This window comes from Sturnus vulgaris, chromosome 15, assembly GCF_052056855.1.
Source record: "Sturnus vulgaris isolate bStuVul1 chromosome 15, bStuVul1.hap1, whole genome shotgun sequence".
NCBI classification, from domain to species: domain Eukaryota; kingdom Metazoa; phylum Chordata; class Aves; order Passeriformes; family Sturnidae; genus Sturnus; species Sturnus vulgaris.
This window is the reverse complement of record NC_142257.1, coordinates 19,814,836-19,842,645: the sequence shown is the minus strand read 5'-3', so window position 1 is coordinate 19,842,645 and position 27,810 is coordinate 19,814,836. Positions and strand designations below refer to the sequence as shown.

At 47.3% G+C, this 27,810-nt stretch overlaps 2 protein-coding genes across 13 annotated transcripts in view; both read left to right on the top strand.

Moving 5' to 3' along the window:
- KCNIP1 (potassium voltage-gated channel interacting protein 1) overlaps positions 1–14,411 on the top strand; it is a 201,458-nt gene extending 187,047 nt beyond the window's left edge. For all 11 annotated transcript variants that reach the window (XM_088173999.1, XM_088174003.1, XM_014889925.2 and 8 more), the window contains 6 exons: positions 3,111–3,180; positions 4,581–4,651; positions 6,231–6,338; positions 7,244–7,348; positions 7,885–7,947; positions 10,169–14,411. In XM_088173999.1, the coding sequence (XP_088030125.1) occupies positions 3,111–3,180; positions 4,581–4,651; positions 6,231–6,338; positions 7,244–7,348; positions 7,885–7,947; positions 10,169–10,216 (465 nt within the window). In that variant the 3' untranslated portion in view covers positions 10,217–14,411. The remainder of the gene's footprint in view (positions 1–3,110; positions 3,181–4,580; positions 4,652–6,230; positions 6,339–7,243; positions 7,349–7,884; positions 7,948–10,168) is intronic.
- A 1,091-nt stretch (positions 14,412–15,502) lies between these two features.
- Positions 15,503–27,810, top strand: part of GABRP (gamma-aminobutyric acid type A receptor subunit pi) — a 20,401-nt gene continuing 8,093 nt past the window's right edge. Inside the window, exons 1-8 of one of the 2 annotated variants that reach the window (XM_088173996.1) lie at positions 15,503–17,878; positions 18,757–18,863; positions 20,685–20,752; positions 21,712–21,929; positions 22,705–22,787; positions 24,974–25,111; positions 26,503–26,655; positions 27,173–27,366. In XM_088173996.1, the coding sequence (XP_088030122.1) occupies positions 17,823–17,878; positions 18,757–18,863; positions 20,685–20,752; positions 21,712–21,929; positions 22,705–22,787; positions 24,974–25,111; positions 26,503–26,655; positions 27,173–27,366 (1,017 nt within the window). In that variant the 5' untranslated portion in view covers positions 15,503–17,822. Of the gene's footprint in view, positions 17,879–18,756; positions 18,864–20,684; positions 20,753–20,919; positions 21,930–22,704; positions 22,788–24,973; positions 25,112–26,502; positions 26,656–27,172; positions 27,367–27,810 lie in introns of those variants that run through there. The other variant, XR_015807057.1, reaches the window with a different exon arrangement.

Below are 27,810 nucleotides of genomic sequence, written 5' to 3'. Positions count from 1 at the left end.
GGGGCTTTTGTGGGTTTTTTGGTCAGTTTGTGGGGGAGGGGGTTGTGCTGTTAGGGGAAATGCTTGTTAGCTGTAAGGGATAATTTCTTAATATTAAATCAGGAAGTGGACAGCCCAAATAATGGAGGGGCTGCTGGTGACATCCTTACCTTGCTTTAGTTTGAGTATTTTAGCAAATCTGTAATGAAGTGTAACAAAGCAGGATTGTGGAGATTAAAGTGAGAGGTAGAAGCAAAGGAGAAATGTTTTGATACTTCAATAATCCCCAAAACATCTCCAAAGTGGGAAGACATAGAGCTACCAACTACATGGGATGTGTGGGTGCTTAGAGATGCAAATCTGGATTGTGTTTGTCTGTGGTCAGCTAATTTACTGCCTCTAATTTAGCAAAATGTGGCCCCTGGGTACTTGTCCTCATGTTCTGGCCAGGGGAACTGAGCAGGCTGTGACAGGCAGGTCATGCTCAGCTCCCCTGTGGTCCCTGCATCTCTGCTTTGCACATCTCTGGAAGCAATCCGTGAAGTTCTGATTCCAGCAGAGGAAAATTGCAACTGCTGTTTTATTTTCCTTTTGCTTTTGTGGGTTGGCACGTTTGGTTTTTATGTGGATTCAGCTCCTTTGTGGTTTAGTGATTTAAAAGAAAAGGGTAAGTTCAGATGCACTGCTCGTGCTGCCAGAGCTTGATAGTCAGCCCTGGAAAAATGAGAGGTTTGTTCTGTGCCTGACAACAACACAAAAACTGCTTGGCATTTTTAAGGAATTCATAGGTTAAGGAAATGAGAAGTGTTAACTAAAACGCTGCTATCAAAGGAAAGCCTTATGAATACTACAGTGCAAGACTGTGTTTTTCTTACTGACAAGAATTTTTTCTTGAATGAGTGAACCTTTATTAACTTCAGTGGAATTTAAGCTGACACTAAGCTCACCTGCTCTGTTTCACACGAGAGATTTCATTCAAGTCAGCAGAATTAAGTAGTACTATAGCACTAATGAGGCCTCCTGAGCATTATTTGGCTCTTACAAAACAAAAATTGTGATCAATTAATTGCAAATGAATTGGTAGTAGCATATGTGTCTGAAAGCAATCCAGTTACAGAGAGCTAAATGGGCTGATCCATGTCAGTGCTGCCTCTCCCCAGCACTCCTAGAGCTGCAATGCAAACTTTCATTTGGCTTCCAGATGGAGCATCAGCAGCAATAAGGATCATGTGGATAGTCAGAAAATTAAGCAGATCCAATGGCTAAAACTGCCAGGAAAGCCCTTGCCCCTGAGGGAGAGCACAGGCAGCAGCAGCAGTGCCCATGTCTGGGAATAAACAGAGGCCAGGGACCTCAAGGACTCTGCACTTGTGGGAAGGGTAGAGAAAAGAATGATCAATCCCTCATCTGCAAACCATCTTTCAGCAGGTGAAGTTGGAGTTCTTAGGGAAGTTACAGTTGTGTACCAAGAGGAGAGAAGGAAATAAATCTCAGGGTAGCACTGTGCTGGAAAGGATGGGCCAGTTGTGCCAGGCTTGTTTTTAAAAAGAATGACAATTTGGTGAAATACCTGCAAGGGCCTTGTGTGATCTTGTAGCAACAGCACTTCGGTGACCAAGGAGAACACTTCAGCCCAAGAATGACTGTGGATACAGTTCTGGGTCTGATCAATGATTAAAAGATACCATAAATAAATATCAGATTGTTTGTTTAATGTATGTCAGCTTACAAGCTTCAGAAAACATGAAAGTTTAGGAAATATTTGGGAGAATCTCTTCTGGTAGCTGTTAGCTTCTATTTAATTATCTTCCTTGGATGATTTCTGCTTTACAGATGAAAAAGTAACCACTTTGTTTGTGATAAGGAACCCAGGCAATGGATGTTTAATGAGGAGCTTTGGAACAGTTTGAGAATACTCACCTAAGTAGGAACCTACAGATGACCAGTGGCACACAGAAAAGCTGCCTGGCCCTTGGCTCTGTCTGAACTGCAGTTCAGGACTGTCAGGCAAGGTCACAGGAGTCAGGTTCCAAGAATGGAAGGCGGTTCCTTTGCAAAGGGTCAGGTTTTGTGAAGTTGCCAGCTGAAGGAGCTGTGCTGGAGTGAGGCAGGGATCACAGCATGGCACACAGGGGTGCATGGAGTCAGTCAGTGCCAGACACAGAGCAGCTCTTGATCCCGAGTCTGCCCTTCAGCTCGGTGTAAGCACCGAGCCAGGCTTACCCGGCAGGTCTGTGAGTGTTGTGAGTTGTCCTGCTCACAGAATCCCTCTCCAGCACCTTCCATCAGGGACAGAGCTCCTGCTGCCTCCTCCCTCCCTGCTGGGAGCCTGGGGAGTTCAGTGCCTGAGTGGGGTCCGTGCAGCAGGACACAGAGCCGAGGGTCTCAGGTGGTTGTGGCTCTGAGTGTGGGGGGTGCTGACTTTCCTGTGGCTGTAATTCTGTGCTCTGTGAAAAAGACTGACTCCTGTGGTTACTTATTGCTTTGCTCAGGTTTCCTTTTCAAAATCGGTTGATAGGCAAATTTGAGGAACAGTGCCATCAGCTGGGAAGTATTTTCTGTAACTGAGAGCATCCCCTGGTTAGATAGCAGTGCCCAAGTGCTGTAATGTGTTAGAGCAGCCCCGAGCTGCTGGGGTGTGTTTATTATTGAGGTTTGTTTGCGAGGACTCACTGGTGTGCTGTGGACTGTTCACCTCTGTGGATCTGGAGTCAGGCTCCAGTCTGCTGCTGAGGATTGATGGGTTCATATGTGTGAAGGCATGAGACAGGGAGGTGTTAACTGGCATGAACAGTATTTGTAATTATTAGATGAAAGCTTCGTATGACAGAAGGCATGAGCTGCCTTTCTAGGTCATTCTGTAAGACAGCAATGAAACTGCTGAAAACACAGTTAGAAATGTTGATAATGGTGAACCAGCTCTGTGAGATGCTTAAGATGAAACTGCAGTGTGAATTACTTTAATTTCTCTAGCTGCACAGCCTGTGCATGCAGAGCACTGAGAACAGGAAGGTGATTTGTTTCATTGCTCTCTTCGGGCTTGTAGAGTTTTGCAAATGAACCTTTACAAACTTGTGTTTTTCTTGATTCTCTTCCTTTATTTTTTTTAATATTTTTTTTTTTCCCTACAGGAATGTCCTAGTGGTGTTGTTAATGAAGAAACATTCAAGCAGATCTATGCACAGTTTTTTCCTCATGGAGGTAAGTGGAGTGCTCTGTGCCTGCCAGGGCTCTTGAAGCCCTAGCATTGCTTACTGCCAGCTGGCTGCAAAACTGCTGCACATCATCTGTGTGAGAAATGGGAATCGAGCTGAAGCTTTGAGGGGTTTTACACAGAAACACAAACATCAAGGTAATCAAATTTTAGGCCCTTTGAACAGTTATTTCACATAGAAAAGCCTCAATAAAGATTTCCCCTCAATGTCAGCTCTTTATTCCCCAGGTCCAAAAGAGGAACTGGAGGTTGATGCTCTGTTCTGTTCTGACTTTCTGGGGGCAGAAAGTGGAATTGCTTCCCCTCAGTTTGTCTTTGCTTCCCTGCTGCTGGGTGTGTAGTGTTTAGCACAGCAGGGTCCCAGCCTTCTTTTTGGCCTGAAAATTAATCAAAACATCCTTAAAATTCTTAGCTCAATTTTTGTTGCTAAGTAAACTCCTGGCTACCTGAAATGATCATTTTGGTGTTTATGTGACTAAGGGAGGGCCGTGTCATGAGTGGGCATATTAAGGTATTGGATTAAATCTCTCAATAATACACATCAAGAATCTATATATTCAAACTGGATATGTTCTGTGGGGATGCTATTCTCAAATTGAAAGAAATGGGTCATTTAAGTGGCTTTTTAGCAAAAGATTAAGTGTTTGAGGCTTTCCAAAATGTCCCACTCTATAGTAGCTTCAGAACACACTTTTTGGGGAATGACTGACTTTTCTGCAAGGGTGTTTGTGTGCATGTGCATTTACTTAAAGACAATTGACAAGTGTGTTTTCAACTAAATGTCAAAATAAAACACATTATGTTTATGTGTTACAACCCATGTGACCTCAAAGACGTACACCTATAAAAACTTTGCATTGTTTCGTTATGAACTTGATGATTTCCTGTTGTGATTTTTTAAAATCCAGCAGTTTAAGATTCAAAAGGAGAAAAAGATGCCTCTAGGTGAGATTGCTCTCCAGCAGCCGTGGGTCAAACTCAGGTAACTGGAGCAAGACCCTTCTGACACTGAGCATTCCCTGGGGGGTCTCTGCTGTGTCCCCACAAAACAAAAAGGTAGAGAGAGGATTCTGCAGTCACTCTTTGGTACTTTTGCTGTGTTTCCCACCATCTGAACCAGAGACACTCTGGGATGGTTGGGGGTTTTCTGCTCGTTCTTTCGGGTACTGCCCCAAAATCCAAATAGTTTCCACTGTAATAAAAGCTTTTGCATTTCAAGGCTGTTTTAAAGGAGGGTGCCAGGATTTTGCAAGTCCACGATAACATTTACTGGTTCATATCTGGCTATGCTTCAGGGTTGAGTTATATACAGGAGGGAAATAAGTTCATGACTTGTTTAGAGCCATCAGTGCATGGTGAGCTGCTGTCCCTCCCTTGTGCCTTTCAGATGCCAGCATGTATGCACATTACCTGTTCAACGCCTTCGACACTGCCCAGAACGGCTCCGTCAAGTTCGAGGTGATTGCTTGGCCTCTTCCTTCCATGCCACTTTTCAGTTTTGTGTTTCTCATCTTTTCTGTCCAGTCTTCCTTGCAAAGCAGTGGGACTTGTTGGATTAAAGGTTGGAGGTTTCAGTCTAAAGGCAGTCGATGTTTGCAAATCTGCTTCACTTTAGTTTATACAGATGCAGTTCCATGTCAGTAAAGAAAGATCGAGATTGTGCTAATCAGGATCAGGGGGACAAAGTGCAGAGGTTTATACAGCAGAGAGGAGTGGCTGAGGAGAGTCCCATGTGACACGAGGTGAGGGACACAGAGAACTTGATCTTGTACCTTCTGCAGTCATCATGCACTGCATGCTGTGGTGAACAGGCATTTCAGGTACTTGGAAACAAAATGCACCCTTTAACTAAAAGGCCTTGCAGTGGCTACAAACAACCTCTTCCTGCTCAGCCCATGGCAGTGCAGCATACATAGCTGTCTGCCACAATAGACAGATTGTCACAGTCTTCTGGAGGGTCAACTTCACAGTTTTGAAGACTGTAAAACTCCTATAAAACTACAAATCTTAGGCAGTCTTGCCTTTGCTGTCAAATGGCCAAAACCTCTGGTAATTTCCAGGTAAGACTGGGAAATGTGTTCATTCATTAAATGTAAAATGGGGGTGTTTCCATATGTGTCTGTGTGTCTCTGGCAAGGGCTGCACTGGGAGCTTTGCATGTTTGCATACAGCTCCTCAGCAATTAAAGGTGCTCAGAAACCTGAACTGACTGAGAACAGAAAAATGCTGATAAAATAACAAACAGAAACAAACCTAGAAAGTGCTGAACTTTGATTCCTGGCAGATCTGTCTCTTAACTGGTTGTCACACATGAGAATTTTGTCCCCTTTTTTATATTGTTCAACAAATTCAAACTCCTCGGAGGCTTGGCAGAAAGGAGCAGAGGTTTCTAAGCAGTGCTGCACTGCCCCATGCAGAGCTCATGGGGGTGACTAAAGATATTAAAGGAGTTATCAGGAGCTGTATATCTGTGTTAGCCTGAAGCTCTCCCTGTGCTAAAATCCCCTGTAGCTATGCTATGCCCGAGCCACCGTGCAGTACAATTAATAAATCACAGCTATCAGAAGCAGTAACTTTACTGTAAGCAAAGAAAACCAGTTAAATTTATCTGTTCCACTTAGTAATTAGTGGTGGCAATCACATCTGGTCAAGCCTGGCAGATTTTGCCAGGTTACAAAATCTAAGGCTCCCTGTGTCAGAGGAGTTTATCTCTCAGATAAAGCATCAGCTCCTACTTCCACGGGCAGAGTCCAGCTGTGTTTAACCAGGTCATGGTGATGTGAGTGACAGCCTCTTGCAGCAGGGAGGAGAAAGGCCACGGGAGCACCTGGCAGTGCTCTTAAAAACCAGGCACCTCAGGGAATGCTTCAACCACTGAGTTCAGTCAGAGAGGACACATTTTTGGAAAGGGAAGCCAGAAGAGGTTGATAAGCATATGCTCCATCCTAAAAAGAGAAATCTTTTGGCATTGTATAAAGAGGGTGACTTGGAAAAGGATGCTATGAGAATTCACACTTCTGTCTCTGCCCCAAACCAGGATTTTGTGATGGCATTGTCCATTCTGCTACGGGGAACTGTTCACGAAAAGCTGAGATGGACATTTAATCTGTATGACATCAATAAGGATGGCTATATAAACAAGGAGGTAAGGCTCTTCCTGACAAATGTGGTTGATTTTGGAAGGCAGAGTTGATTGGGTTTTGTTGCAGAACACAATTAATTTTTCATGCAGCTAGTTAAATGCAAATCAGAGTGGACTCAAGCATTTGTCTATGCCTAAGCAAAGTGCACAGTGATCTTACTGGATGATTTTCTAGGCATATTTCCCTATATTATGGTACCTTTAATGAATTGTGTTAGCCAGGAGCAAAATGCTGGTTACAGCTCTGAGCCACATGACCTGTGTGAAGGGGAGGGTGATGGTGGCAGTTCTTGGTGGCTGAGGCTCAAGGGCTTGCTTTCTGCCCAGGGAGATACTGTGGGGGTCATCTGAAGCAGTACAAGCCTCCAGCACCACTCCCAAATCCTGCACTGTCACTGTTTTTATCTTCTTACCTGGTATTGCTTATTCCCATTTTGGGAAGCCTTAGTTTTGAGCACGGTGACCTTGAATATGTGTCAAATACATCTTGGTCCACTCGAACCTATTGTCCATGCCTGGAGAGTTTGCAGTTACTGCCACTGGTCGTGGAGCTGAGGGGAAATTAATGCAAGGTGTGGGGAGGGAGCAGATTCCCAATTCCAGCTGTGAGGGGCCCTTGGGACAGGGCTGGTGGCACAGTGCAGGGCTGAGCCCTTGGCAGCAGCCCCTGCTGTGTCAGAGCCAGCCCAGGGCAGGCCAGGGAGCACTGGGGCTCAGCAGGGGCAGGGGATCTGTTCTTTCTGTAGGGTGTTGGTGTGCCTGGTACATCTGTGTCCATGCACAGGCATTCCAGGTGCTGGTTTGTCATAGGAGAAGGAGGGTGAACAATAGGGCAGTACGAGACAGAAATGGGATCTCACTTACCTTAATTTCCTTTCTGTGTTTGTTCTGGCTTGCTGCCATGGCAGGAAATGATGGATATTGTAAAGGCAATTTATGATATGATGGGAAAATACACGTATCCAGTACTCAAGGAAGATGCACCAAGGCAGCATGTAGAAGTGTTTTTCCAGGTACTGGTTTTTCATGGATTTTTCATGGGATTTTCTTAACACTCTAGCTATGTCCTGATAGACTTTCCTGTCAAGTTGAGTCTATACCTCATTATGTGTTCCAAAATAAACCCTAGCAGCCCCTCAGCCTAGCATTGCAATGCTGCTGATTTCCTTTCTCCAGAGTTTTCTCCTTTGCTTTGGGATGTGCTCTGTCCAGTGAGGCTGAAGCTCTGCAGTTCAGCCCTTCTGTGCTTCCCTCAAGTGCCCTGAGGACTGACAGGAGTGTGGGTGGGGGCCAGTCAGGCACTGAGTAAATAAACGATGGAATAAGGACAGAGGTTCTGGTGTGTGTCAAGAAATCAGTTAGAGATGACCTCAAAAGTGTTCCAAATCCCAGAGGAAACAAGTCCTTAGCAGTTGGCCAATCCAGCACTGGGTCTGTGGGCTAAGCTTGCTAAGTGCCCAGCTTTATTCAGGTTGCATCAACTGAGAGACTGAACTGTAACAACAGTGTTATCAATGTAAACTAATTTTTACATTATTTTATTTTGCAGAAAATGGATAAAAACAAAGATGGAGTTGTAACTCTAGATGAGTTCATTGAATCATGTCAGGAGGTAAGGAATGAATTATAACTGCAAGGAAAGCTCTATCTCATGTCACACCATTTGCTTCCCTTTGGATAAACTCTATTTGAAACAAGATACTGCTCAGGATCCTGGGTTTTCCTTGCTCTATGAAAAACAAAACAAAAAAACCCAAACCCAACCAAAACAGCTTCAAGCCTGAGTTTGCTGCCCTGTGGAGCCTGTTGTGACTCAGTAGTGGGGTAGGGTCAGGCACAGTGTGGGAGATGATGTGTAGTGCTGGGAGCAGTGCTTCTATTTTCCTGAGTGGACTGCAGTGCCTGGTTCTACAGACAAGCAGACAACTGTAGAGAAAGCTCTTAACTGTCTTAGGTTGTTTTGGGGTTTTGTTGGTTTGGTTTGGGGTTTTTTCCTTCATTTTGAGAATCTACTGCTGTCTGTGTGCTGCCCCAATGTCATTCTCAGGTGCCACATGCTGGAACTGCCCAGAGTCAAAGGTGTCTCAAATTCTTGCAATTACAACATTGAGTTATAAAACCAGTTGATGCTTTCATGGCCAAACAATAAAAGCAAATGCTGCCATCATAGCAATAATTTTTTTTGAAAGTAAGCCTTCTCTTGAGAATTCCATATTTGAGGTTAACTGTGAGGAGTTTTTGTTGATACTTTTAGCACTGGCACAAAGAAGCGTCTGCATTACCATATCTTAGACCTTGATTGTGTGAATATTCACTTAGAAATCTAATATTTGACCAGTACAATAATGGTGTAAAAAAACCCTCTGCCTTCTAGAATGTTTACATGTTGCCTGACTTCCCAGTTCTGCAGTCAGACATCTCTTCTGTCCATGAGCAAGGGGAGGATGCTCACTCTGGAGGGCTGGGCTGGCTTCTGCTGCTTTGGTGTCAAAGCTGGCTCTGGCCACATCCAGTCTCAGTCAGGGACTTCAGGCAGCAAAATCCTTGTTTAGCACATGTATAATAGAAGGCTAATGTTTGCTTCATTCTTGGTCCCCCCTGATTGTTTGGCTTATTTTTGGCACCATCTTCATTTGATCATTTGTGTTGTGGGTTATTCTTCACGTTCCTAACTCGCCTGTGGGTGTGTGTATGATCAGTGGTCTCAGGATTGAAGCAGCTTTACTTTACCTGGAACTGTTGGAGTTTTAATTCTCTGTACCCATTTGGGTTGGGTTCCCTCTGCTGCCATCCTGGCACTGGGAGCTGGGCAGGCTGATGCCCTGTCAGCTGCTGTTTTCTGGCAGGCAGGAGCAAGCCCTGCAGCACCAAGATTTATTCTTTTTATCTTTGTGAAAAGCAAAGCAAGGTTCACAGCAGTGCTCACTGTGCCATTGCAGCTGCTCTGGCTTGGGGCAGCGAAGCCCTGGCATGACCCTGGCCAGGGTGGCTGGTTCCTGTGCCAGGTGATGCCTGGCACCCAGAGTGACCAGTGACACGGATGATGACTCTGGAATGCAGTGCAATAGATCTCCTGAGCTGCTCAATGTGGAAAATTATTTTCTTGTTGCAGGCAACCAGCTGTTCTAACTTCTGGAATAACTGAATTCCCGAAGTGGAGGTGGGGGGGGACCATCATTATGTGTTTGAATACTGATCTGGTTCTTATCTCAGAGTAAAATTCCAATACTTCAGGAGAAATAGTCCAGGATTTCCCTCGTGTCTGTCTGTAACTTTCTCATTTGGCCCTGGGAGCCTCGGAGAGGCCGAGGTTGCACAGATTGCATGTGTTCTGTGTTTGAGCTGGAATTTCTGGCAGGAAATGCTCCCTCAAGGCAGTTTGCTTGTTGGTTCAAAACCTGCCATTCCATTTGGGCTTGTGGAGCACATTAGCCCAGAGCACAGCCAGGGTCAGGGTGTGAGGGTTGAGCACAGGCTCCAGCCCCGTGCCCTGCCTGGCACAGCCTGTGCTGGATGTCAGGCTCAGGAGAAAATGCTGTGCTGGGAGTGCCCAAAGCAGCCCAGGGCTGCAGCACTGCCCAGCTGCTGTGCTGGATGTCAGGCTCAGGAGAAAATGCTGTGCTGGGAGTGCCCAAAGCAGCCCAGGGCTGCAGCACTGCCCAGCTGCTGTGCTGGATCTGGGCCCTGAAGCAGCCCCAGCTCCCAGAGGGGACAGCATTCCCAGAGCAAGGCTGCTGCCTGCAGGAGCTGCACAGCTCCCTGGAACCAGGGCAGAGTGATGGATTGTGCCTGTCTGTGCTGCTTTCATGGCAATATCCTCTCCTTGCTTTCAGGACGACAATATCATGCGATCCTTACAGCTCTTTGAGAATGTCATGTAAGCAGATGAGCACTGGAGGAGTCTGAGACTTCTGTGTGACCAAGATCTCCTTTCTGGGTGAAAGATTTTCCAATTGAGCCATGTCCAGCGTGTGAGGGTTTTGTTTGACATGTCCAATCAAATGGCAACTGAATGCAACCGATCCCACCTCTTCTCCCCAGAAGATGCTGGTGGACCTTTGTTTCATTTTGGAAGCATGTGAACATTTTAATAAATCCCAACAAGAGAGAACTGCTGCTCGAAGTTCAATGAGTAATACAGAGCATTGTTTGCTAGGCACAAGTCCTGCTTTTAATCTAGCAAGCTTAATTCCCTATGGTAGCACATGTTGATAGCTATTGGCCATCTATTGCAAGTGACATCTCAGTCCATACCTCTGTTCAGCACAATGTTCTGTGGATGCCTTGCCATTAATCTGCTTTGACAAAACCCCAGTCTACCAGGGCAGTCTGTGGAAAAAGTGGAAGTCAGGGTACCTGGGACATTAAACAGACAGCCCATGTAGCCAGCATTTCTGCAGAGATCCTGCTGTGCTCTCACATGCACTGGTGCCACCACGCTGAGCTCAGTGGAGTTCTTCCTGAACGTGTGAACCAGGTGATCTTCATGCCAGGGTGAGCCAGAAAGGAGCAGAACGTGTTGCACATACTGATATAAAAGTACAGAACAAATCCTGTTCAGGAATGGGAAGTTCCCAAGAGACCAGCAGGTGTGTAAGGGCTGCTACAGAAAGGTGAGCACCTGCTCTGGTCCCAGCCACCTGCTGAGTCCCAGGGACAGCAGGTGATGCTCCACGTGCATCTCAACAGCACCATGGCCACGTGCTGGGGTCCTTTTGCTGTAGTTTGGCACACACTTGCTAGGTTCATCACTGGATGTTACAGTCTTGCCCCTTTATGGATTCATTTAAGCTTTCTTGTTTGACTCCATGAATGACAAAGATGCATCTGTGTTCCAGCATACAGACCTTGGCACCCACAAAGTGCCCAGCACATTTGATTGAGAGCTCTTGAATTGTTATGAGCCTCAGAATCAGCTGCCAGGCCTGTGTTTTTTTCACACATGGCAGTAGCATGCCTTGTACAAGCCCCATTTCTTTGCTAATGCTAAGTAGAATATTGGTTTAGGGGGTTGGATTTTTAATTAATAAAACAGAAAAGGCCATGTAGTGAATTTACACCAAGGTCAGCTGGGGAACATCAGAGCTTTCTGTGAAGAAGCCTCTTAGGAAAGCTGAGCCACCATTGCCATTGCCACCTGCAGGCAGACAATGGCTGAGAAACAAAGGGAAGGAGGGAACAGCCAACTTTTGCAGCTGCTCAAACCATGCAGATGGGACAGTCCCTGCCATAGTGCTGCATCACTCCCACCCAGTAAGCATTTATTTTTATTGTATCACATACTAGGTTACAGACAAACTGTTAGTACTGAAGATATATTTCAAAAGTTATGTAAGTGGAAGGTTTTTATAATACAGAATACATAAAATGCCTCAGTTCTGTAGCCCTAATTTTATAAAAATGTAATCTATTGAAGCATTCCTGATTACAGAAGTAGGTCTGTATAACGGTAATGCCAGTTCCCCAAGATGGGGCATTGCCCCCTTTCACTGTGCTCCTCCATACACTGCAGTGTAGTCTCAACTTTGTTTCTTTAAGTTGTCTCCTTGTCAGAAAGACGTCAGTTGTAGCTGGAATAATACGCAGTTTACACCATTCCTTCTTGATTCTTCTTGCAATCACTTCAGCAAATGACAGAATTTAATATAATTACCAGGTTTTCCCTCCCACCAAAACTGCTTAGTCTGTTATTCTAAGCACTCACTTCAGCAGAGGCAGGAGCGGCCAGCACAATGGAAATTAAGCATTTGAATCAGGCAAGCACAGTGCCTTTTTCCTCTAATAGTCTTGCTTCAAGGGTGCTTATGAGATGGCACATACAGACAGGAATGTTTGGAATGTGCCCTTTCCAAAAGAAAGCGTTATTAGTTGCATGATGCCATAGTCCCTGAAGCTAAGTTAATTTCTGGAGTTGCTGTGATGAATTTGGCCTCAGCTGTGTTTCCCGGCCCCGCTGGCAGCAGTTCTGTCACCAGGGCTGTCACTGCTTTCTCCTGGCTGCAGCTGAGCAGCGCACAGCTGGTGTCACTGCCAGTGCATGCTGACGTGCAGTGCTGAAATCAGGGAGCAAGTACCGACCCTGCACTGCTGCCACCTCCTCTGCTGCTCCACTGTGCCTGCTCTGCGCTGCCAGGAGCCCTGCGGCTGCCTCAGGTGGAGGAGATGCTGACAGCCACACCCCGTCTGCCCTTAGAGGATAACGAGCTTTGATTTGATTTGATTTGATTTGATTTGATTTGATTTGATTTGATTTGATTTGATTTGATCCCCCCAGTCAGAGCCCTCCCACACTGCCCTGGTGCTCAGCCTGGCTTGGGCTCTGTGTTCCACCCAGCCCGAGCAGCTGAGACGGGAGGACTCGCCCAGTGTCACCCAGAGCTGCGTTTCCCGAGCTCAGGCTGCAGAACGTGCCTGGGGCAGAGTCCTTGCCTTGGCAAAGCCAATTCTTCCCCTGCTCCCCTGTTCCAGCTGGGATGCACCAGTGCATGGGAGGCCTCTGGGTTTTCCAGCAGCAGCACCTGTCCAGGGCAGGTGTGCTCAGCCAGCAGGTGAGACATCAGTGCCTGGGAGAGAGCTGCTCTCTGCATGCAAATGGCTTTGGGTTTGTTTTTCATGTTTTCTGTGAATGTTACTCGACTGTAAACTTGCCAAGCCTCCGTGTGCTCGTAAACGGGGCTTGCAATATTTATGACAAGCACTAGTACAGATTTCTAAATAAAACACACTCTGCTACTCTGCCACCCTCATCAATCCTCCTGCCAGAGGCAGAAGGCAGTTCCTGTTACAGTCAGATTCTCTGTCAGTGCTATCAACTGTGCACATTTTCTCCAAGTTATGAATGTTTAAATAATGTCTGAATCAGGACTCTGACTGTTTCACTAGCTACAAACATTAGTCTGCATCTTCATGCCAGCATTTTATAAAGAAAGCCTTTCTAACATGCATTTTAGGTAACAATCTGTTGACAAATAGGAATGTGATAAATGATATTGAAAAACAAAAAGAAAACTAAAAAAAACCCCCCTGTGCCTGTTCTGTGGCTGTTTGTTTTCCTGTTCCTCTGAATGCAATGCAATATTATGAATAACCATGAGCCAAGCTAAAAGCTTGAGACACAAATACCCTGAGGTTCAGGCGTCATGGGCAGTGCCATTTCCTGACTGCAATATGTGTTGAGAGCAAACACTCTTGTGTCTGTGGGTCACCTCAGATGAGATGGTAGCAGCAGTGTGTCAAACTTTTCTTCTTTCTGGAAGTGCCATGAAAGACCTAGGGGAAAATGCAAATAATGTAAATCGTGATAACTAAAGCCATGTTAATGGATCAGCCATGTATAGCTTCACTGTTACAAATGCTATTCTCCAACGGAAATTTGTATTCAATTTTATTGAATGGTTTTAAAAACGTTGGTTTTAATAATAAAAAAAATACCTGTAGGAGGGTGTCCTTTCTTAAACTCAGTATGTATTTTTTCTCAAGGGACACTGTAAGGTTGAAAATTTGCAATGAAACTTTTAAAAGTGGGACTCAAACATATCCGTGTGCGTGGGGGCTGTGAAAATGAGCCGTGCTGTGAGCTAACACTTACATCATTCATTGTATCACTGACCCAGGGGTGCTCTGACATTGGATGTGGTGGCATACACCGAACTGATCGTTTGGCTCTTGTGTAAAGTTCAGAAATGTTTTTCTACCTGCGCCACTGACAGTAACTCGGGGTACTGGAAACTGAAAGTTTCAGGCATGTCTCTTCCCTTCCACAGTTCTGCTTAAGTATAAGCAGGAGAGCAGACAATCGCATTGAAAAGAAATGCAAACACTATTTTATGTTGTAGATAAGAAAAATAACCCAAGACCTCACAGTGTCCCTTTGGCTTTGGTTGATTGTAAGCATCGATTCTGGCACATGGAGGAATGCAGAAGCGATTTTGCCAGACTATATATATGTGTGTACATATATATATATGTTTGCTAAACTCCATTTTGTAGGGTATTATCTGTCTACCAGTACATCCCAGGAAAAAGAACATTCATCCATGCAGAAATATGAAAATAAAGGTGTCTGTGTGAAACGTGGTCCTGGTGTCACTGCAGTGCCTTCCCAGCACCGGCTCCCGCAGGCTCCCAGAGGCAGCAGAGCCCTGTGGACAGAGGCGGGCTGGAATTGCTGCTCCTGTGCCAGGGGCAGGGCTGCTGGCTGCCTCCAACCCCTCTGGCTCCCCGGGATGTGTCCCCAGGCTCGGCCTCAAAGCACGTGCGTAGCCTTTGGTTGGATTTTGGGCTGAGGTTTGTCCGAGTGGCTGCTGAAGCCCGAGTTACTGCTGTGAGATATTGGAGAGCTCTGGTTTTATTCAGAGCCCTGCTGCAGTCTGAGCGTCCTGTGCTGCTGCTTCAGGGCTCCGGGGCATTGCAGCAGGTGGAGGGAGGGCACTGGGGAGGGCTGGCTCTCCCTGGGGCTCGGGGGGACCCTCAGGCGTGTGCCACAGCTCAGCACATGAAAGGGTACTTTTGAATCCAATAGTAGCATTTCTTTTTACTGAGAGATTAATTCCATAACCTCTGTTTAACCGTGCAGGTGCAGCAAACTGCAAGGGGAGGAGGACACATTGAAGTGCATTCATCACATCAGGTCTGCACTGTGTGGGAGCTGCAGGGGCAGGAATTCTGTGTGCTGGAGAGCTGGTGATGGACCCAGCCCTGCTGCCTGGCCAGGACAGGACCCCTGTGCCCATCGCCCTCCAGGAGGTGGGAAATAATGAACTGAAGACCTCCAGAGCCTCGCTGTGGTTATTTCCAGCCTGTCCTGTTTAAATTTCCCCTGTTGTCTTGCACAGGAAAGGTCTGTCTTTCTCCATCTGTTCTTGTAGAGACTGGGAATCGCTGTGGGGCTCTGGCTGGAGGCCAGGACAGTGTGTCCTGAGCACAGGTGAGTTGTCTGGGAATTGCCTGGGACGTTCTCCTGGGGACTCACCTGTCCCTGTGCACAGCAGCCTGTGAGGAGCCTGGGGACAGGGGCTGCTCCACACCCCCTGTTCAGGACAAAGGGTGCAGCAAGGGCTGCACAGGGCTCCTGGTGGTGGGGAGAGGGGGAGAGGGGTTTGCTTTACAGCCTGGGACTCTTCCAGAGTCACTTGTTGGGATTTGCACCCACAGCCAGCAGCCATGGAATGGAGGAGGGAGCAGCAGCAGGGCAGAGTTTCCCTGGCAGGAACGTGCTGTGCTCCGAGGGTGGCTGCAGGAGATGGTCCCTGCCCTCACCCCGGCAACAAAGCACGAGAGTGAGCCTGTTCTGAGCACTGCTGGCACTGTGAGCTCCCTTCCCTGCAGCCCAGCTTTCCCCAGCACATGCCCAAAGCCAGCCCAGCTCCCCTGCCTGATGGAGCACACCAGGGCTGCCCTGCCCAGTGCTTCACGGCTGTGCTTGCTCCTGCATTGCACAGAACCAGGGAGTGAATGCACTGGTGGTGTGAAGGATGCAGGGGAAGGGCCCACTGCTGGTAATGTCCAGTCATGTTCTCGTTAAAATGTCTGTCAAAAGTTAGTGCTGATCCAGAATTTTCTAGAAGAATAATACGTTATTGAAAAATGTTGATTTTTTTTAAAAAATCCAAGATTGATTTTACAATCCCAGGGTTAAATTGAATTTGTTGACATTTTCACAGAAACTGATCCAACCTTTGCGTTCTAATTATCTTATAGATTTACTTATAAATCGATATAAATCGAAAATATCTAGCAGTGTAAATACACAAAGGTAAGTGTCAGCACAATGTTGTGTCACAGCTGATACATCCCTTGGGCATGCAACAGGCACCTGTGCAAAGCCAGGGCAGCAGAGAAGGCAGGGATGAGGAGGAGGAGGAGGAGGCTGCTGAGGCGAGCTCCTGTAAAATTCTCTCTTCAAGGGTCTCTGTGTGTGGCTTTCGATGGAATTTGCCTCTCTCTAGGGCAAAAGAAGTAAGCTGACTCTATGGTCTCTCCTACAAACCTTTCTGTTTCAGTCAAGTGGAATCAGCGTGGCTCTTTTCTAATCCTGGGTTGTGTCCTGAGTTTAAAACAAAGCAGTCCATTTAAAACAAAAGCCTAATGAATATGGCAGCCCTTGCTCTTTTGCAAGTTTAAACACCTCATCTTTCCTCAAAGAAAAGCTCTAAATCATTTTATTTGCAAGCCCTAAGCAGGAATTTGTATTCATGGTAAGACACTTATTGAGTTAATTTATTTAAGGCTGGGGCATAATTTCTAATAGTGGAGGAGTCCCTAGGCCCAGTGCAATTGTCTTCCTGATAGGGCATTAATATTTAAAGGGATTATAATACTCTGTCAATTGATCTGTGTCTTTTAGGAAGTAGGTTAGCAGTTATTGATGGTCACTTGTGTGAAGGATCAGCTTAAATAAAGCTGGTCCTTGGCAGAGCAGTGCCTGCCCCAGGCAAGACCCAGAGCCCGGCAAGAAGGGCAGAAGAGCAGAGCCTTGTTGGAAACTCAGACTGGTATTAGAGCATATTGTGTTTTGGAAGAAAACCCACCCTTTCTCCAGTGGGATGCCCTGCATTCACACTTGAATGTTCAGGTGTTGAGCTGGCTCTGTGTGGGAAAAGTTGTTATTTCCTGGTGCTCTGCTTGTCCCATGGCACAGCAGCAGAGCTGTGCCTCTGGCTGAGGAGGGAGAGTCCTCTGGGCTGTGGGGATCCAAGCCAAGCAGAAAACCTGTGAAGTTTGGGTTATTATGGTGCAGCCACACTGGAAGCCGAGGCCCTGAATGCCGTGTGTGATTGGAGAGGTGCTGGGTCTCAAAAGGTGTGTGGCTGGGGCAGCACTTCCAGCAGGGAGCTGGAGATCAGAGTGGAGCAGAGCACAGCTCAGAGCTGTGGCACCTGCTCCAAGGCCAGCACGAGCCCAAGGAGTCCTGGGCCAGCAGCCAAACTTGGTTCCACTCCCAGAAAAGTCAGCGAAACCCCTTTGAAGTGCAGTGACCTCATGCTGCATGCATGGGTTTATCCCAGGTACAGGCAGTGGAGCACAGAGTCCTCCTGTGAGCTGGGCAGGGAGCCTGGGGCTGACAGAGGCTGAAGCTGTGATCTGCTGTCTGTGGGCAGCATCTCTGAGTGTGGCTGCTCTGGGAGCTCCCCACACCTTGTGTTATTTAATCAGTCCCTTCCCGTGGTGCCATTCTCAGCATCAGCTAACTGCCATCCCTGGTAGAAGAGGAGCTACAATTTGTCGAGGACTTCAAGACCTGAGTTGTCCCCAGGGTCGTTTATGTGGTAAGTGGTGGAACACGCTGACAAATGATACTAGCCAGGAAAAAGGGCAGGAGCCACTGCATACTGGGTATGTGAAACATCACTCTGGGATGGTTCTGACTCTGCAGCATCTCTTTTCCCTGCCTCCTTCCCTTGAAATAAGTTTCCTTAAAGCACAGAACTTTGTCTTTCTTTTCTCCTTTGCAGACAAGCAGAACAAATACAGGAACAATCTCCAGACATGTTCTGCAGATGTTTTTCCTTCTTTGGTCTGTGTCTTTTCCTTCCAACCCAAAGGTAAGTGGAGGGTTTGTTTTGTTTTAAAGGGAACGTTTGAATAATGTTTCACATAAATAATATGGGTCAAAAGGAAACCACGCTTCCAATTATCCAGGCCATCCAAAGGAGGCAGGGTGCAGTCAGGGATGTGGTAAAGGGGAGAGCAATCTGCATAGGTCCCTAAACCACAGTATGTCCATTAACAGTGCAACCCCTGATTTCCTGTCCAGAACCAGCACAGCTTGTAGTTTTTTACCAGAAATGTCTCCCACAAGGCTCCCAGCTCTGTTATTACTATCCTTGGACCTAAAAGTCCCAAATTTGTTGAAGTATTTACATATATACTGTGCAAAAGCAGGCCCTGCTGTAAGGTCCTGTTTAGTGTAAATCCTGCAGCTCCAAGGCCCTATTAACCCAGCTGGGAAGGAAACAGAAGCTTATTTAGGGGACTAGAGATTGGAGGGGAGGAGCTGTTGGGCTGTAAGGTTTCTCTCAAGTTGTCATAAATGGGAGGAAAAAAGGAAATTCCTGATATAGGCTGTACAAGAAGGAGTGGGAAGGGAATATTGGGGTTTATTTTTCAGGCTTGCATTCTACAGACCTTGCTTGTTTTTTCTGTGACATTTTAAGAACATTCTTAAGACACTGTGTGTCTAACCTGTAGCTATCAGCTGAGGCAATTTGCCATTTGCACCTCTTGAAGGTGCTAATTATTCAGCCAAGACAGCAATGTGAGCAAATGTGAGCAAATGCTTGTGATTTCAATTATCTATTTGGTTTAAATAACTATTTTATATGGTTTGTTGGTTTGTTTGTTTGTTTGAGCACAAGCTGGAAGCAGCTGCAGACCAGATGTGCCCAGCCCAGCATGTAAGAGTTGGTGTTTGTGTCCCCAGGAGCTCTCTGGGCCACGGATCCAGCCTGCAGGACAGGGGCACGTTCCTCCCTGGATTTGAGAACCTCACCCCGGGCTACAACAAATACCTCCGGCCCAACTTCGGTGGTATGTTGGCCCCACACTAGGGAGCATCTAAAATCAGTCTGCAAGGCTCCGGGGGGGGAGAGCAGGCTTTCAGCTTGCTTTAGGATGCTGCAGTTCCAAAGTTGTGTTTCTTTTACATTAGCTGGTGTCCCAGGCTGCCCTCCTTTCCGTGCATCCACTCTTGTCTTGAATAGCTGGTGCTCGAATGTGTGGGGCTTGGGGACATGTCCAGCTGTGAGGTGAAGAGCAGGAATTAAAAAAACTTTAACATCCCTATGAAAGACCTGACTAAATAACTAAATTCTGCTCTAATTGTACAAGCTTTTGTTTAGAGCCTGACCCTTGTGATTTTCTGCTTTAATTTTGGTCATGTACAGCTATTACAGCTATTTATACAGCTACAGAGGAACAAAGCCATTCTTCTTGCCAGGAATGTTGACTTTTCACACATGCTTTCATCTCACACTGAGACACAAACCTGTTTCAAACCCTGGTGAGACTCTGGGGAGTCGGGAGCTGGCAGGAATTTAGGAACTTTTCTGAGGCTATTGAGCCATTTGGGTGTCAGGTGTCCCAGCTTCCAGGTGAGTGCTGTCTTCACACAGAGGAAAGGGTTTCTCAGAGTGACATTCAGAACTTGAAAAATAGCACTGAAAGTTTAAGAAACAGCAGTGACCATTTTTATTTCCATTCGTTTTGGGTCTGTGCCTGAACCATTAATGAAACCCTGCTTGACAGACAAAGTTCCCATCAGCTTTCACAAGGCCGTGGATATTTCCCATTGCAGACTGACCTGCTGCTACTGGCAGCCCTGAGCTGCTTCCTTTTTCTGGCCACGGTAACAAATGTCTGAGACAATACAGAATTTACCGTCTTGTTATGCCTCGAATGGTCCCTGCCCCTGTGCCCCTGTCACTCTTCCTGTCCCTGCCCCGTGTCCCCCTGTCCCTGTTCCCTGTCCCTGTTCCCTGTCCCTGTTCCCTGTCCCCATCCCTGTCACTGTCCGGGCAGTGCTGCCCTCTCGCGGTGGCTCCCGGCGCTGTCGCTCCGCGGGTCCCTCCCGGCTGGAGCTGGAGCAGGGACAGGGATGGGAACAGGGATAGGGAACAGGGGCACAGGGATGGGGACAGGGATGGGGAACAGGGATGGGGAACAGGGGGACAGGGAGACAGGGACAGGGATGGGAACAGGGGGACAGGGGCACAGGGATGGGGAACAGGGGGACAGGGGTGGGGACAGGGACACAGGGACAGGGATGGGGAACAGGGGGACAGGGATGGGGAACAGAGGTGGGGACAGGGACACAGGGACAGGGATGGGGAACAGGGATGGGGACAGGGACACAGGGACAGGACAGGGACAGGGAGACAGGGACAGGAGCAGAGGCAGAGGCACTGCTGCTCCTCATTCCAGGAGTGCCTTTCCCGGGAATCAGGGCCCTTCTCTCCTCTGCCAGGAGCCGGGGCTGCCCCGCGCTCCCTGAGCTGGGAGAAGTTCCCTGTGCCTGCTGTGGGCTGGGATCAAGGGACAAAGTGGCCCTGGCCTGTCCAATGGCAAATGCCACTGGAACGCTGCTGATCTAAACTGCTGAGCTTTGCAGCCGGGGCTGTTGGGTATTTACCCCTGCTCCCATCACCAAACACTGACCTCCAGCTCCCTAACAGTGACGCCTGGGTCTTGTCATTTGTGATGCTCTCAAACTGTGTCTGACCCTCTGGGCCTCTGCATTTCAGTGACAGCGAGTGAGGCTGAGGCTGTGCCCACCCTGCACAGCATCCCGAGTGCCTTTACTGTGCCCTCCCACTTCCTTCTCTCTGCTGAAACATTTCTTCCCCTCTGCAGGAGAACCTGTACAAATCACAATGAGTCTGGACATTGCAAGTATTTCTAGTGTATCTGAGAGTGACATGGTAAGTGAAAGGATTTTTATTTTACAAGATAAAGTTGGAATGTGCCTGAGAGACTTCACATGCATTCCTGTGTCCAGCACAAAAATGGTCATTTTGAAACTGCTTTGCTGTTTGGGGGCTGTTGGCCACTTCCAGCAGTGGGATGAAAACAGAGCTCGTTTATGACTGCAGACTGTGTAGATGCCATCATAATGTGGGCTCACAAGTAAACAGAAGTGGTCCCAAAAGTCTTTCTTGTCAAAAACGCAGCAGCTTCTGGAAATCAGACCCTGTGGAAATAGAAAAAAATCAATCCTGTGAGGCATCCCTTGTGAGGAAGGAAATTGCTTAGTCCAGCAGTGCCTGAGGTGTCCAGCAGGCTCAGCACCAGCTTCAGAGCTCAGTGGGTGCTGCTTATTCTCCTCTGCTGGGGCATTATGAGAATGCTCCAGCTGATTTTGGCAGGCCAAACTCAAGTTAATCCCAGTGTTCTTAGATTCAAAATTCCTATTAAAATTGAAGGCACAAGTTTTCTTTTTTTACTTGTTTGGGGTTTCTAAAGACATCCCTGACATAACAGGTTGGATTCACTTGTTTTTTCTCTCCAAAGTGCCAATGCCTCTTTGATAACCAAATTTATAGTATTGTGGAATTTCCCAGCTCTAGGCAATAACTGAAGTGTGTGCTTCCCATCTGTTCTCTTACCTGCAAAATGGGCACAAAAACATCAGTCACGGTAACTGCTCATTAAAAACATGAAGTGCTGTAAGTATAATCTTTAGTCCTCAAACTCCACACCTCAGAGTGGAGGTGCATTAGGACTATTGCAGAGTGAATAAAGCAGTGATGGAGGTGAAGCTTGAAGCCTGGCTGTGGTGGGTTGGACAAGGATGTGTTCTGTCCCCTGTCACACACGTGGGGTGCCCCAGCTGTGCCCTGCAGGTGCCTGGACACCCAGCCCGGCTGTGCCCTGTCCCCAGGATTTCACAGCCACCCTGTCCCTGCGGCAGCGCTGGACCGACCCTCGCCTGGCGTTCCACGGCAACAGGAGCTTCACGCTGGATGCTCGGCTGCTGGAGCTGCTCTGGCTGCCAGACACTTACATCGTGGGCTCCAAGAGCTCCTTCCTGCACCACGTCCCCGTGGGCAGCCGCCTGCTCAGGCTCTTCTCCAACGGCACTGTCCTCTATGCCTCGAGGTACGGAACTGCTGGCTCAGGACGGAGCTCCAGAATTCCCTGCTCGGGAGCAGGGACCAGCTGTCACAGGCCATGAGTTTGGGTCACCAAGCCAGCTGTGACCACGCTCTGCTGATGCATTTCCCCCTGTCCTGGCCTCTGCAAATGCCAGTCAGGGATCAGGATCTCCCATCACAGACGTGCTGTGTCCTGGGGCTGCTCAGAAAGTTCGGGTGTCACTGAGGAAAATCCAGTCCGATGGGGGCATGGGAGGAAAGGAGGGAGGACATAACAACAGAAAAAGTTTAACTGATAGTGAGGAACCGTTTGCTTATCCAGTGCCATGCAGTGACGACTTCTGTTTTTTACCAAGAAATGTGTTTGTCCATGAAGTGCAGGAAGGTTCGCAGCACTTGAGTTAGCAATTCCTGCAGTGCTCCTTACCCAGTTACCTGAGCTGCAGAATAAAGCTCACCTGTCAGAGCAAGCCAGAGGACGTGTGCAGTTAGGCACTGTGCCTCCTGTCACAAGTGGTGGCTCCTTAAGAAGAGCAAATTGTAGCAATGGGGGAAAAAAAAAAAAAGTGAATCTACACTCTCTATCCCAGCAGATCAAAGCAAAATTGGGATAGATTTTCACTGGGGTGGCTGCAGAGAGTGCTTGTTCTTGAGGCTTCTCAGTTAATTCATATCATCTGTCCAAATAATCGAACTGGCAGAGCAGAGCTGTGTGATCCAGTTTGCTGTGGGATTTTATGATTTTATTGCAATTTTCAGAGTTCTTTCTCTTCCCACAGAATCACTACTACTGTTGCCTGTAACATGGACCTGTCAAAATACCCTATGGACACACAAACATGCCGACTGCAGCTAGAAAGCTGTAAGTATAACATTCTAGAAAACTCTAAATTTATTTATTCATAAATACATATATCTTGAATATTTGGATTAAGCACAGTGGCTTTCTGGAGTAGATTTTTATTCCTGCAAATTCTGGTGTCCAAAAGAAAATAACTTCTGCATCATCATTCTTCAAATGTTCATGTTGTAATCCACAGTCCAGAGAATTCCTGTCCCTGTGCAGTTTATGCAAAAAAGTGATAATAAAGAATATTTTATTGAAGTATAGCTATCTTGCACAGAAAGGGTGAACTAATATTGGCTGGTTTTCAAAATTTAGATCCTTTTGAACACACAGCTTCCTCAAAACTAACTTGTGAGGTAAGTGCATGTGATAGAGTAGCACAAAGAACAGTTCTCACATCTTTAGGTAGCTACTAGCCATTGCACCCCCAAGTGCCCACTGTAAAAGGACCTGGGGAAGGAAGGGTGGTTCTCACAGAATCAGAGTTGAGCTCTCAGACTCATGAGCTCAAATTAGAGCCAAAGGCAGGTTTGTGGTGCCCGCCCCCCTAGGGAGGGGATGCAGAGGGTGGGACCCTCGTCCTCAGAATAGTCTCAGGAAGAGAATTGTCAGAGTTCTGCTCTCAGCTGGGCTGAAAGCTCCCCTGTGGCCATGGCTGAGGAGCCTGCAGGCAGTGTGGGTCACTGCAGGGCTGTGAGCCCAAAGCTCAGCCTGCCCTGCACCTGGCATGAGCTGTGCCACAAAACCAAACCTCCACCAGCTCAGCACGGAGAGGACCAGAGCTTTAACTTCTGGGGCTGCCGCATGAAGCACCTTGGGAAGCACATATTATTTTCACATTAAAATCATATTAGTTCACCATGCTTAACTTTATTACAAAGAATAGCTCCTGAAATAATAATGATTGGCCTCTTCTGCTAAAGCAGAGCATGTTTAGGCCTGGTTTAAAACTGATTGGGTCCTACATCATGCTCAGTTGCTGTATAATTCCAATGAAATTACATACATATTGCCCACTGGAGATTTCATTAGGATAAGTGCCCAGAAATAATGCTATTTAAATATACGCCAGATGAATTAACAACAATCTATCACTTATTATAAAATTTTCCTGAGTAACCACGATTTATAAAACCACTTAGGAACTTTGAAAAGTCACATGCTTAGGATTCTACTCAGGGATTCATGCTCTGGACACCTAATTTAGGAGTTCATCACGCCCAAGCTCTGGTAATTTGTGTCTAATAAGAAAACACAATTAGATGTAAATAGAGCTGCAACTGCATCTGATTCCTTCTACTGGGACAAATGGGTTATTACCAGAATCACAGCGTCCCTACTCGTGGTCTCAAAGAAGGGCTCTTAATAAAAGAATTAAATCAGTGAAACTGATGGACTTGTTTCCTAAATTAAGTCAAATTTTTGAAGAGATTGGCAGGCTGGCAACTTAGTACAAGATTTATCCCTCAGCTTGAGGTATCCCTCAGAGTAAGCCCAGGTCATGTCATCCCTTACATCCCTGGAGCAGGGACTCAGATGGCACGGGTGGAGTCCTGCTGGGGCAGGAATTTGCTGTTACCTAAACGTTGTGTGAATTCATTTGTCCTCAGCAACTTACTGCCTTTGAGGATGGGAGGAATGGTGTGCAGGAAAGGCTGTTTTTATGAGCAGCTTTTCTGGACAGTGGAAAGTCAGAGGAGCCTGGTTCATAACCACACAGCAGCTCAGCTGTGAGCTCCTGCCTGGCTGCAAACGCCTTTTCTCATCTTCTGCAGCACTTGGACAGATGGCTCAGTGAAATGTGCTCCGTGCTGGGGGGCTCGGTGGCACCTGAATTCTCTTTTTTTAACCACAGCAGGGCAGAGGAGGGCTCTCACTGGTCACAGCAGGGCTCTCACTGGCCCAACAGGGCTATCATTAGCCACAGTGCTCTCACAGTCCGTGTTTCTCTGTGATGTTTCTCTGTGATGTTTCTCAGCGTTTGTCCGTGTTTCTCTGTGATGTTTCTCCGTGTTTGTCCGTGTTTCTCTGTGATGTTTCTCAGCGTTTGTCCGTGTTTCTCTGTGATGTTTCTCCGTGTTTGTCCGTGTTTCTCTGTGATGTTTCTCCGTGTTTGTCCGTGTTTCTCTGTGATGTTTCTCCGTGTTTGTCCGTGTTTCTCTGTGATGTTTCTCAGCGTTTCTCTGTGTTGTTCCTCTCAGGGGGCTATGACGAGAGCGATGTCACCTTCTCGTGGCTCGGGGGCAGCAGCTCCGTGCGCGGTTTGGACGAGCTGCGGCTGGCGCGGTTCCGGCTGCAGCGCTACCGCACCCTGCTCGCCAGCTCGCAGCACGACACAGGTAAAGCTGCCCAGGGAAAAGCAGGGACAGCTCCCGGGATTCCCATCCCATCGCTCTCCTGCCGTGGGCCAGGAGCGCTTCACTCAGTCCTGGAGCAGTAAAGCCTTTAGCCGATCTCAATCTCACAAGAAGTGGTGGACAGACAGGTGGTGACATCCTGTTAGCTGCAGTCAAGATGTTCTGTAAGATGGGAATCCGCAGAAAGATGCAGGTGTAAAATACACTGGATTCGTTTGATGGATTTTTAATTATTTCCTGTTCTCCCTATTTTCCTCCACACGTCTGAAGAAACTCTATCCCTTCCACCCAGGTGTGCAGTCTGTAGATACTGCAGAGAGCAATGTTTACAGTAAATAGGAGTAAAATTATTTTTTTAACATACGTTTGTTTGTAAATTACAATTCTTTCACGATGGAATAACATTTTTGTAGATCAGAATTCAATGCCTTTTGCATTATCAGTGTAACATACGATTTTCTCCAATTACAGATACCATGAAAGGGGGTACAACTTCCTTAGGATGACAAGGTTTTAAAAATAACAGTGTTTTGTTGCATACACAGCCCACGAACAACATGGACTTTGTTTCTACACTTCAAAGGGAATTATTGTTTATAGAGCAGAACTACATCCTGAAAACATTTCTGATCCAGCCTCAGAACCCTTATGTCAGTATTTACAACAAATTGATTTTTAAAAGTTGACTGAGTTTTCTTGAGCAGAAAAAGATATGATTATCAAAGATCACAAATCATGAACGAAAACAGGGCTCTGATTCTCTGTGATGATAAGGCACAGGGGTGCTTTGGCATGTGGGCCAGAGCCTGCTGACATCAAGAGACAAATGTTTTGTTATTTTTCAGCCATCAGGCAAGGCTGAGCCTGGCAGTGCCTTCAGAGCAGGTGTTGGGAAAGGTGTGCTGTGCTGAGTGTGAGAGAACAGGAGAGAGTGTGAGCACAGCCCTGCTGTGACATTCCTGCTGTGACATTCCTGCTGTGACATTCCTGCTGTGCTCAGGGGCAGGAGCCCTCTGCAGGGTGTGTGCTGCTGGATCCTGCTGTTGGGTGATGCTGTTCAGATGATGCTGTTCGGGTGATGCTGTTCAGGTGACACTGTTCAGGTGATGCTGTTCAGGTGATGCTGTTCGGGTGATGCTGTTCAGGTGATGCTGTTCAGGTGACGCTGTTCGGGTGATGCTGTTCAGATGATGCTGTTCGGGTGACGCTGTTCAGGTGATGCTGTTCAGGTGATGCTGTTCGGGTGATGCTGTTCAGGTGACGCTGTTCAGGTGACGCTGTTCAGGTGATGCTGTTCAGATGGTGCTGTCCCAGTTTTACTTCAGGTGTCCTTGGGAATCTCACATTCACCAGGTCTCTCCTTTCATGAACAGGCAGTTACTCACGACTCATATTACAGTTTGAACTGAGAAGAAATGTCCTTTACTTCATTCTGGAGACCTACGTGCCCTCCACTCTGCTCGTCATGTTGTCCTGGGTTTCCTTCTGGATCACCCTGGACTCGGTGCCTGCAAGAACCTGCATTGGTGAGTCCTTGCCTGAGGAAAGGAGAAGATTTCAGCAGGCAGAGGAGCCTTTGAGGGCTGGGTAGACAGTACTTCCCTTGAGCTCCCTGCTCAGGGATAAATGTGTGTGCTCACCTTCTGCTGCTCTTTGGGGCAGAGCTGGCCTGTGAGGAGGAGATGCTGTGACAGGGACATGGGCTCACCTGCAGGGCTGTGTGTGGCTGAGGCTCCCAGGAGAGGGCAGAGCTCGCGATCTTTGTGCTGTGCTTTGGAGAGAGCAGGACAGGGGGATTTTTTACTGAAAGCATGAAAAAGAAAAGAGCCAACTGCCTGTTGGACCCAGGCTGCCAAAGGCAGGGAGAGCTGTGTGAAGCTACTGAATGCTACAAAAGCATTTCAGTTGCTATGATGGATGGTTTGGGCTTGGTAAGAAGTGATGTGCTTTGTCTGGCCAGCAATAGAGAGCAATGACATGAACAGAAGGGTAGGCCGAGACTTCTCCAAATGTCCACCAGAAAAGGTCTCTCTGTTTTCCAAGGAGTTACAACAGTGCTTTCTATGACAACTCTGATGATCAGCTCACGAAGTTCCCTCTCAAAAACCAACTGTTTCATTAAGGCCATTGATGTTTATCTCGGCATCTGCTTCAGCTTCATCTTCGGTGCCCTTGTGGAATATGCAGTGGCTCACTACAGCTCATCACAGAAGTGTGCAGCTCAAGTGCCACGGGAGGTAAGAGGTGCCTTCATGAGGCCAGTGCTCTTGGGCTGACAGCAATTAGTTCTGCATTAACTGAACAAGACAAACGATCTTCCTGCTATGGATACATCATCAGTGCTTCTCCTGATTGGCGCTGAACCGAAACCTTTGTGTGTAACAAACACTGAATTGCACAGGAGTGCTGTGTCTGTGGCAGAGCCACCTCCCCTGGCAGTCCTGTTGGGTTCACAGCACCACATCCAGAAAGGCACCTGGGCCTGGCACTGGGCTGTGCCAGCCCTGAGCTGAGCTCGAGTGAGCAGGAAACTCCTCTGCTCCTCTCAGATGCACCAGAGAAGAGCCAGTAGAACACAGCTCTTCACTCTTCAGCAAACAACTCCAATAAGGGAGGTTCCTCCCTCTACCAGAGGAAAGCTGAACCCTTCCTCCCGTCCCAGAAGATGCTTCCAAACATCT